At 44.2% G+C, this 11,781-nt stretch overlaps 1 protein-coding gene across 1 annotated transcript in view; it reads right to left on the reverse strand.

The window, feature by feature from the left end:
* TGFBR2 (transforming growth factor beta receptor 2) overlaps window positions 1–10,312 on the reverse strand; it is an 89,164-nt gene extending 78,852 nt beyond the window's left edge. Inside the window, exon 1 of the mRNA XM_027582653.2 lies at window positions 9,942–10,312. Within this exon, the coding sequence (XP_027438454.1) occupies window positions 9,942–10,035 (94 nt within the window). The 5' untranslated portion in view covers window positions 10,036–10,312. The remainder of the gene's footprint in view (window positions 1–9,941) is intronic.
* Between the last annotated feature and the right edge of the window lie 1,469 nt (window positions 10,313–11,781).

The raw sequence follows: 11,781 nt of genomic DNA on the forward strand, positions 1-11,781 counted from the left end.
AATTAATTATGATAGGAACTATAAGAATAAAAGAGTGCCCAGGAAGGGTTGAGATTGTTAGAAACTATTTTACAACAATATAATTTTAGGGATTCCCGTATAGTGAATGCAAAATGTGACTGCTGGTTGTTGTAGTTGTTGTTGTTTTTCCTTTTCACACATTTGAGGTCAAATTTTATCATCATTTTCCCCCAATACAATGGGTTTTAGAGAACAAAACATAAAAGTGATATGTAGTAACAAGACAGTCATTCAAAGCAATAGTTAGAAGATTTCTTCTCTGTGCTAAATGGTGTAGGCAGACCATACAGAAATGCAATTATGGGGTTCATAGCTACTCCCCTGCCTAAAAAAGCAGTCTGCAATCTGCCAATCTGTAGCAAATTCTGTCTTTTTTGAGAATATTTTAAGAAAAGTGGTGATAAGTCTTTGAAAAGCCAAAGAAGACTAATTATATCAGATGAGTTTCCTTTCTTTTCCCCGAAAACATAGGAGCTTCTTTAGGACTTTCTTTTCCTAGACATAGCAAATCATTTCATAGTTCTCTTCCTCAGGAAAAACCTTCACAGACACTTCAACCAATTCAGACGAAGAGGAGAATGAGAACACCATAATTAACGAAAGAGAAATGGTATTACCACCAAAACCAAGTAAGCCTTTTCTTCAGCAAGGAAGAAGTGCTAGCTCAAGTAAACATGCTATTTAGTCATGGTGTATGCTCAGGCACCTGTACCAGGAAATTTTCAAAATAACCATGGTTTCTTTTTCTTTTTCAATAGTAGTCATCTCCAACAAACTCCAAGTGGATGTTTGCGGTATGTGTCTCTTCTGACCTGTTATGACTTTTGAGTTTTCTACTTCGATTAGTTAAGGATTATGTTTTTCAGTCAACCTCAAAGGTTTCCTCCACTAAGTTACAAAATGAAACATTTCAGGACAGAAAAAATTGAAAACCTCATCTAGTCCAATTCTTGCCACTGTACCTAGAAAAAAATGAGAACTAGTGGGGCCAAGGGACTTGGACAGATCACTCGGACACCTTGGTTGCCAGTATAACATATTTTAGTCTTCACCAGCTGTCTCCTAGGCAGAGTCTTCATCTCAAACTAAGGGTCAGATCTGGGTTTCATTCAAGATCAAGGTTCTGTGATAATTACATATTTACAACTTCTTCTCTACTTGGCATGGGGCCTCTAAATTAGGAAAATAACGAAGGGTGTAGTTAAACCTGGAAAAAAAAAGTTTGGGTTTGATGATGTAACAATGCAGACTTCAGTCTCTGCACGGGGGTGGGGGATAGAGAAGGAGGCATTTTTATTTATTTTCTAGGCCAACAAGCAAATCCTACCATTAAGCATAGGGTTGGGTCTCGTGAAAGCTGAAGCTTTTAAATTTCAGGGGCATTTTTTAAGAAAAAGGATATAAAAATTAAAAGAATAGAAATTTAGGTATGAAAGTGAATATTTAGAATTTAAAATGTCATCTTACAAATTGCAAATTTTAAAAAGCTACAAATACCACAAACATAAACTTTCAAAAGAAAAAATTATTTTTGTCAATTAACTGCCTGACATACCTCTGAATTATGTTTACTATCTTTTTTGATTGCATACTCTTTGATCACCTCTTCCAATGATATTTTATAATATTCTCTATAGAGAGAATAGAAAAATAATTCAGTCTTTCCTCTAGAACTGTTGATCAGAATTTGTAATTTATTTTTGAATAGTCTGGAAAGAGTTTCAGCTTCATCATTCATTTTAAGTGATATCCTATAAATGCTCTGAAGTGTCTCTAAATTTGGGAAAACCTCTATCAAGTTTCTTTTATATGGTGAGCTATAATATTCAAGGCACTGCATGATTTCTTAAATATTCTTGGACTTGACTGACACTCACTAAGCACACTGCCAGTCTCCCTTCCATGACCAGGAGATGGATCTATACCAGGGATAAGGCTTGAAAGTTACATTCCATTCACCTCATGGTGCATCCACCTTGGCATACCATATATATCCCCCACGTATTTATATGCATCCTTGAATTCCCCCAATCCTTCCAATTAAAGGGCCGGTTTTGTTCGGAATACCTAAAAACTCCTTGATGGCATAAATACTCCATGATTCATCAGCTGATATATATATTGCATTTTCCCATTGAGGTCACAAGACAGGCATGATGTTTGATTACCTGGTGTATGAATCAAATGTTATTTTATTTAGCTAAAGAAATTAAATGGGATAATAAATGAAAAACATTAAAGCATTAGAAATCTGTTGGATATTACCATTAGTTTTCTTAACCCCTATGTTCCCCCATCACCCATGCTACAATAGAGAACAGTATGTCAATTGAAGTGGCTTAGTCTCAGTATTGTATATAATATAACAATTAGAGGCCAGGTCCCTAGACCAGACCATCCGGGTTCCAAACCCAGCATAATCATTTGCTAAGTGGGTGGCCTTTGCTAAGTTATCTAAACTCCAAAGGACTTATAATGAGTATTATAAAATCTACCTCCATGAGGTAGTTGTTTTGAAGATTAACTAATAGAGATGTAGTGCTCAGCATGATCCAAGCAGTAGCAAGATCTCAGTAAGTGGGCTCCATACATTATTGGGAAACCAGTCCAAGAAGGCTCATGAATACTGCTTCCTCAAGAGAGGGACGCCACTCACAGGGAACAGGAGGCCAATTCAATTTCCCTATGTAGAAAAGTTTCACAGAGTTTTAGGATGACTAGTAGTCATCCACAAAGCAGCAGAGTGAGTTTCCTCCAAAGTTAGTGAATCCTCTGTAATGATTTACAGCTTTCACAGATAAGACCTGCTGTGGCATATGCTCAAAGTATGCACCTGACCCCATATTTTCCTTTGAAACATTCATGTTTGTTCTGCCAACTCCCTGGCTCTCTAAAATGTATAGTTTTGACAATTCTATACCTTTTATAGTGTCAGAAGGGCTTTTTACTTCTTAACACTGTTCTAATGTTCCTGTTTTCCTTACAGAGGCTTGAGAAGGCTATGGATCACTCAAATAAATATTTACAATAGTAGAAAAAAAAAAATCCAGAGAAGTTTCACCTTGCCCTAGTGTTCCTAATACATGGAGGAAATGCCATTACAGCATTGGGAAATCTTTAAAAAAAAGTGTGTAAGTGAAAACAGCAGACAGAACAAGTCAAATTAATAGAACTAAGGTTTCCTTCAAGAAAATACAGACTATGACAAACTGAATTTCACAAAGAAGATGCAACATTATGATCACAAACAGTCTTAGCTTTTTCATTAATGACCAGTCTCTCCAGGGAGAACGTAATACAATCAACAAAAACCAATCTGGTGCCCCACACCTCTGCAAAGGAATGGCATCGGAAGACCCAGGGTAAAGACAAATGAAGGCCCACGTACCATAGATCAAAATATCGGAAGTTATAAATTAAGTGGAGAAACTGTCGCATAAAATAGGTTTTGTCCTACCCTGACTAACAAATGTATCTTCATAATACTTTGGAAGACCAAGTATAATTGTAAAACTCTTGAACTATTCAAGTCCCTTTCTGGAATTCGGTGTTTTGGGTAAACATTGTCCCAGGCCTGGCCAATAATACACCTTCCTCTTTCCAGTGCCTGCTCCATCCTGTATCAAGTGGGGCCCTGTAAGATATGCATGGACACCCAAGTTGTAACACATCCCTGCACACACTCTCCAAAGCTACAGCTCCCCCTTAGCCACCCCTTAGATGCACAGACTAGTGGCTATAAAGGCCCTCACCAAGAGGTAACTAAAGGTCCATACAGTCTGTAAAAACTAACCCAGAGCTATTTGGACAGTGGAGTGCTGTTCCCAGGTACCTGAAATGTGATCTAAAAAAGGGAAGGGTTTGGACTCAGAGGCCCAGAGTCTTCTCACCCCATGGACAGGGGTCTGACTTTAGAAGACCAAAGGCAGTGCCCTCTAAGACCCAGGGCAGAGGCCCCTTTTGCCCATATACTAGGCCTACATTTTAATTGAGCTGAAAAAAATTGGGGGGGGGATCTCATCATGTAAGTAGAAAGAAAAGAAAGCAAACGAAAAGAAAAGAAAAGGACAGAAGGAAAGGAAGGGAAGGAAGGAAAGGAAAAACAGGGAAAAAAGGGGCACCTGGGTGGCTCAGTCGTTAAGCGTCTGCCTCCGGCTCAGGTCATGATCCCAGGGTCCTGGGATCGAGCCCCGCATCGGGCTCCCTGCTCGGCGGGAAGCCTGCTTCTCCCTCTCTCTCTGCCCCTGCTTGTGTTGTTCCCTCTCTCGCTGTGTCTCTCTCTGTCAAATAAATAAATAAAATCTTAAAAAAAAAAAAAAGGAAAAAGAAAGGAAGAAAGAGAGAGAGAGAGCGAGCTACATGTCTTGACAGCAGACAGTCTTTCCCACCTACATCCTCAGGAATCACGGGCACTTACTCTGCAGCTAACCCCATTCTAATGAACTAAGCTCCAGCCCTGTAAACAAAACAAAGATGCTAGGGAACCCCTGAAAGCCTAAGGGGGAGATCCTGAGTTGACTACATCTAAGGAGGCAGTTGCTTCATGTTGAGTGCCAAGACCTAAAAAGCTGATCATAGCAAGTAAAAGGCTAGATCCGACCATGAGGAGAAGAACCTTTAACCACATACCAGTTTTCAAATTAGTGGGACCTCAAGAGTCAAATCATCCGCCTTTGTTATGTTCGATAAATTCTGTTCTTTCTGCCCTCAACCAACAGTTGTTTGAGGCCTGTACACGCATGCTGGTCCTACGTGCCTGGAATCTGGGGGTGTACAGTACACAGCTTTGAAAATGGTGCTTGTCCAACTGCTGTAAGCGATCGAACCATGGGTCACATGAGGTGGGTCCCACCACCAGGACTCCATGATAAGACTAGGAAGAGCAGAGTTTCCTCATAAAGAGATGGTCTTATCTTGATTTCCAAGGTACAGAGATAGTCAGGAAGGAGGCAGATCACGCAAGCCAAGCAAATCGTGAAATCAGGAGCACTGAATTGATGGTATCAGATGGTAAGTTTCCCCTTCTCAAACACGATGACTCTTTACCCCTTCCCTAACTTCCATCTCAACATATGTACTCACAGATCCACTATGTAAAAGAGCCTAGCAGAATGCAAGCAGGGCAAGCTGAGAACGCACACACACACACACACACAGGCAAACCTCAAGCGACCTTGAGCAGACTCCATCTTCCCCATTTATAAATCAAGATAATAAAACTTATCTTGCGGGCTTCTTTTGAAGATTAAATTAGATAAGTCATGTCAAGCAGCTGCCTCAGAGCAGATTTTCTAATGTTAGTTTCCCTTCTCCCCACTTCTCCTTGGGATGAGCCAATGTGCCTGCTCAGCGTTCTAAACCCTCTGACATGCCAGGCAAGGAAGGAGAATCATCGTTATTGCCTCAGTCAGAAGCAACAAGTACCTGGGGAGCAAAACATGACATGAAAAAGAGGGAGCACAAAATAAGTATTGAGCATTCTTAACTACTAATGCGTCTCTGCTAAGTAATTTCCACTGAAAATCATGTGTTAATTCGGCTGAAGCTACACATGAGGAGCTGGAGGGCAGAAGCTAACAAGGTGGCAGAGTTATGCTTTTATGTGGAAATTGGCTAAATAATGCCATGCTCTAGCCAGGAAGTATGTTTCCTCTGCACCCTATTTTAAACTGTTTTGGTGGTTTGCATCAGACCTAGGTAATATCCACACTGCTCTGCAGCAGACAGAGGCTGCTACAGGCCCACACTTCCCTTCGACCAACTCTGCTTCACCGCTTATAAACCAAAACATCAAGCCCTGATGAAAAAAGAAACTTAAAAGCTAAATTTAGATTTCAGCACTTCATTTTTAACGAAAGTCTCCTTTCGACAACCTTCTAGAGAAAAAAAAAGAGAGAGAGAGAATTCAGTATTTACTGGAAATTTTCTTTGGTGAAACCCTAAAGTTTTGGAATGGCTTAGAATGCCTTACACCAGTTCAAAATGTATAACTAAAGGGACTGGATGAGAACTTTCCATCATGTTTGTGAGAAACTGAAGCATCTTTTTCCATATCTCATCAGAATAATAAGAAAAAAACCACCAATTCCATACTATAAAAACAGCCAAACTGCCCACTTATTTCAGAGCCAAAACTATTCCAACTAAAAGGAAGATTTTACCATTCAGAGCAAACTCCCAATAAACAGGGACTGCCTGGTTGTTAAAATGCTTGCCCCGGATTGTACCAGCAGCTCAGCTCAACATTTCCTGGGTGCTAGGTGATGTGTCAGGTCCTTCTGGGGACACTGGATGTGGAGAAATTAACAAGATACAGCCCCTGCCTTTGAGAGGTTTGATTGGCAAGGGAGTTACATAAAGATATAATTTTGGCTATTGTTATGAGATAAGAGAGAGGTCTGTACCCAGGAGGGCATGTTCAGCTCAACCCCGGGGCATTTAAACAGGTTTCCTTAAGCAGATGACACTTGAGTTAAGTCTGAAAGACAGGGAAAATTATTCGGGTAAGGAGTTCCAGACAGATAGCAGCTTGAACAAAGGCCCTAAAAGGCCTAAACTGCTCAGGGAATGTGTATGCAGGATGACAAGGATACAACTGGAAAGTGTGAGCCTTGGTGGGATGTGAAGTCTCAGAATCAAAAGGCAACCAGGTCATGGAGGACCTACTGAGGCCTGATTAAGGAGTGAATAATAATAATGAAAGCTGGTATTTACTGAGCACTTACTATGCTGCAGGCACTGTGTTAGGCACTTCAAAGCATTATTTCATTTAATCTTCACCCTAACTCCGTAATCCCCATTTTACAAATGGGTTTGGGGGTTAGAGAAGGAAGGGGACTGTGTCCCCTTACACAGCCAGTAAATGGAAGGTGGGGCTGGAACCTAGGAGGCCTCCATTCCAAAGCTCGTATCTTGAAGCCTCTCCTCGAAAGACTGGATGGGCACATTGGGTCCACCACACTGGCTACAGAATGGAGGACTGGGGTGGCCCAAGTGGGGGCCTATAACATGGCCCTAGAAAAGAACAGATCAATGAAAAGAAAGAGGTTCAGAGGGACTGAGAAAAAAAACGTTCAACTTGCATCCCTCCAAGTGCATTCAACGACCAAATGGCTTTTGAAAAAGGGGTCTAGAAAATAAACCACCAGTATTCATTAATGCTTTCAAGTACACAGGGTTAAACTGTATGTCCTTGCCTTTGCCTTTAACACCCTCCCATACGTTAAACTGTCTTATTCATTCATTCTCCAGGTCCGAGCCTCCTGCCTGGTACAAGGAGATGCTCTATAAATACACTGAAAAGGACAAATGAGTAATGGCCGCTTTTTACAATGGCACCAATGAGATGTCATTCTTAATTGGAAAAAGGGGTTAAAAAATAAAGAAAAATTTTTAAAGTTGTGTTGATAACTAAGGATTGGCAAACTAAAATGGAAACCATGTAGCAGTTAAGGTAGCTACACAGACAATAATGAGGACTCATCACCATGGGGTGCTACCTTGAAAAAAGGCAATAAATACAAAATAGGATGAGAATTTTGTATAGACCATAACTGGTGAAAAATAAGATGTTATTAAAGGAAGTGGCCGAGAGGGTAAAAATGTGTTTTCTGAAAAGCAACAGACCAAAGATCAAATTCTGGGCCTAGTGATCTCTAGTCTCCGACCTTGACAAAAATAAGTACATCATTAACATGATTTTAGGTTAAGAAGTTTATCTGTATGACACTTTTACCAACACTGAGTCCTCAACAGAAATCCCTTGTTAGGTATTTGAAAAGTAACAGTCACATTTTTCAGATCTGAAGAGTTTTCTGACATTTAAGATTTCCCCCTAAAGAGTAATTAATTTGGGGCATTTAGGAAGGGTGGATCTACAAAACCTTCTTAGTGAAGTTTGTTCCTATACTGAAATCCTTTGCCCGCTTATCAATCTACTGAACAGAAGATGGACTTTTTTAGGCGGCCTAATAGGACACTGTTAGCCATCTCATTTCCTCATATCTTATCACACAGTAAGGTATTTTGAAAAATGTCTTGATGGTTTACCAGTTATTTTAGAAAAATCCTGAAACCGCTTACTTACATGGAAAATTAAAATGGAAATGGAAGTAGGTTTCTCGTTTTCATTATAGCTAACTTCAACCTTCCAGGGTCTTTGAAAATTTAATTTCAAATGAATGCAAATTCCAAAATGATTCCTTAGTTCAAACTTGGAAACTTTAATTCCGTCAAAATATGAAATCTGTGGGTTTTTAAAAACTGTTCAAAAGCCCAAATAAAAAGCCACTAGGCTTTTAAGTTAATTGTTTAGAAATGCGTATATAGATGAAATGAAACTGACTCATGAACTACTGAGTCTGGAATTTGAAAATGCATAAATCTTATCCTTGTAAACAAAATCTAACGAAATCAGGGTGTGCTGATTTCCTTCTTTCGTAATCTGAAACAAAAGTTTTAATGATTTTTAACATGCTCAGAAAATTAAGGATGCCATTTAAAATCTTTATTAGCAACATATAACTCAGTTTTTAAGTGTCTGGGAGTATAATCAGAGACACTTGAACATGCTGGTACTGCAACGTAGGAAAACATCCAAAAATGAGACAGTAGGACTTTATTAAACTCAAATCTGGGTTAGGATTTTTTGTTTACAACAGTGCTTCTTCCTCATTCCATTCAAAACTCCCATCTCCGTGCCACCTTCAATAAGAAATACCATTTTAAAAAGTTCTCAATCCACTTCAAATACTCTGAAACGTACCATTTAGAACCTGGTGCTTATTACTTCTAGACAAACCTAAAGGTAAGTCTGCCCCTCAGATAAATAAAGCGAGTGCCTCAGGGTGATGTGGGCTATCAGGGCATCTCCAAGTCACCAATGGGGGAAGAGAGCGACAAGATGTCACAGATGAAGGGGATGTAAGTTATCCAAATCTAAACATTTTACAGATGAGGAAGCTGAGGCCCTCAAGGTCCAAGTACTCAGTTCACCCAGACCTCAGCTGCAGATACGCAGTTATGTGGATCACTGCTGCCAAAAAATGGTAACTTTTAAGGTCTCCGGGGTTCGGTACTTTCCATAACAAATAATTAAGAACTCAATTCCTGCATTTTTCACCTCCGAAAACGTCCCCGAGTGGGGAGCTCAGGGACAGTTACGCATTTAACTTTTCCGTTTCCCTCAAAGGACACTTGCAGAGAACCATCACCTCTGGGAAGGCAGGGCTATCTCGCTCCAGGCAACATCTCCAGCACCCAGCACCTAGCACCTAGTAGGCACCGAGTTAATAATTCCCCGCCTGCCACCTGACAATCCCCGCTCCCTACCCCACCCACGCCCAGCCATCGGTGGAGCCAGATAACTTTCTTTTGGAAATTGCCTGGTTCCTTGAAACTTTCATACGGTGACTCCCGGCCAAGAAGCCGGCCTGAGGGAACGTGCGGCGCCTTCCGGGAGCCAAGGCTGGAATCACTGGCCACTGAAGGGGGTGGCTGGCCGAGACCTGGGTGGGCACGCAGCATCGCCCCGGGCCGCGGCGACCCCAGGTGCGCCAGCTGCTTTGGCGGCCTCGGCGGCCTCCGCTCCGGGCCGCGGCTCCACAGCCTCCTTCAGATGCCCAAGCAACTTCTCAAACTTCCCTTTCCGGGGGTGGGGGCTCGCCTCGAACGCGGCCGGCACAACGCCTTTCCTGCCCGCACAAAGGGGGCCCGACGTGCCCCGCGCCCCTTCCCCTTTAACTTTCCTCCTCTTTTGAAAGAGAAACTCACACCCCGGCGCCTCGGGGAGCCGGACTGCGTGGGTGCCGCCGAGGGAACTTTCCCGTTTCCGCCCGAGCGCCGGGGGAGCGCCGGGGGCCGACTGTCAAGCGCAGCGGGGACCCCCGGCGCCCCGCCAAGCCCGCCTGGGGGCCACTCACCCGACTTCTGAACTTGCGGCGGGATCGTGCTGGCGATGCGCGTCCACAGGACGATGTGCAGCGGCCACAGGCCCCTGAGCAGCCCCCGACCCATGGCAGCCCCCGCCGCTCGTCATAGACCGAGCCCCGAGCGCAGCGGACGGCGCCTCCCGGAGCCCCGGCTGCGCCTCCGCGCCGCGCCCTCTCGGGACCCCGCGCCGGCCGGCCGGGCAGATGCGCGGGCCAGATGTGGCGCCGCTCGCCAGCCGGGAGGGGGCCTAGAGGCCGGCGGGGCGCGGGGAGGCCCCCGGCGGCCGAGGGGAGCTGCGCAGGAGGCCGGCTCCTGCCCCTGGCGAGCGCGCGCGCGGGGGTGTCTTCGGTCGGTGCGCGCGAGTGACTCACTCAACTTCACCCGGGCGCCGCGGGGGAAACAGGAAACTCCTCGCCAACAGCTGGGCAGGACCTCTCGCCGCCCGAGAGCCTTCTCCCTCCACTCGGCTTCCAGCCCTCCTCTCTCTCCTGACTGCCAATCATGTCCCCGAGACCGGCCCCTCCGAGGGCTTTGGCAAACTTTCAGCTGCCCCCACCGCCCTCAGGAGTTCCTGGCTCCAAGTATTTACCCCGGCGTGACTGAGGGCACGCGTTTCAGAAGGGAGCTGAACACACACAGTGTATACGCTTCCCAGAGCACCCCCACGGAGCATCTTCCGCCTCCCATAACCTTCTTTGCATTGTTCCCAGGTGCTCCCGAATTGTGTTTTCCAACTCCCAAGTGCCTGAGCCCACGGGGGGGGGGGGGGGGGGGGGTGATGCTGAAAGCAGAGCTGTGAGCACATTTTTGTTTCAAATCGAATAGTAAGTAGTGCCTCACCCAACTTCGGTTTCGGTTACATAGACACACACCGCCACATTGCAAAATGTTTTGCTTACTGAAGGTCCAAGTCCCGAAGTTTTTTTTCCCCAAACTGTACTGTGCGTATGGACCACCTGAGTATCTTGGGAAAAGGCGGGTTCTGATCCAGGACGTCCAAGCTGCGGCATTTGTGATGAGAGCTCTTGAGTGCTGCCTCCTATTTTGAATTGGCCCTTCTTGGGGGTGCTTCAGTAAGTGGAAATGAGCAGCCGCCACAGAATGATAGTGGTGGGATATTTTATGTTGAGAATGTAGCGAGTATGGCAGAAAATGTCAATAGAAAAGTGGCCTGGGAGTCAGCTCAGTGCCAGGGGTTTGCATTCCAATACTGCCTGTGAAGAGAGACAGTCCTTAGGTTCTCCTCTGTGGAAAGGGAAACAAGGGCAGCACGGCAGGATACACTTTCAACCCTCCCTTCTTGCTGGGGTGACCAAGTTTGCCCTCAAAGATCCTGGTGTATACCTTTGCGGTTTAATCATTAAAGAACCCCCTTTTTGTTTCCCATGCTTCTTGGTTGGGTAAGGAATTATACGCTCATCTTACTTCCAACTCTCAAAGACTTAGATTCTGTCTAGTTTGCTGGCCAGGAGATCTTCCAGCAAGTTACACAATGAACTTCCTTTATCTGAGATGAGAGATTATTTGCAGAGGCAGGTGGCCAGGCTCACCGGGAAGAAAAGCAAATAGCTCTCCCTGGAAACCCAACTGGAGAAAACTTCCCTGTCAATCTAAAGGTTCATTTGCTTGATCCCGAAACTTTAAGTCTCCTCACCACTGGTCCCCCCAACATTGAGGCTGCCTCTGAATGTTTCTTAGGAAAAGACTGCTTCCCAGCTCTTGTGTTCAGGATGCCAGAAGGACAGGGACATCAGGAGCTCTGGGCATCTTCTTGCTTACCAAATAGCCTTGCCAAAGCGGGGGCCACTTTAGCCATGGAGGAGAGTTGTG

The sequence above is a fragment of the Zalophus californianus genome, chromosome 1 (assembly GCF_009762305.2).
Source record: "Zalophus californianus isolate mZalCal1 chromosome 1, mZalCal1.pri.v2, whole genome shotgun sequence".
Classification (NCBI taxonomy): Eukaryota; Metazoa; Chordata; class Mammalia; order Carnivora; family Otariidae; genus Zalophus; species Zalophus californianus.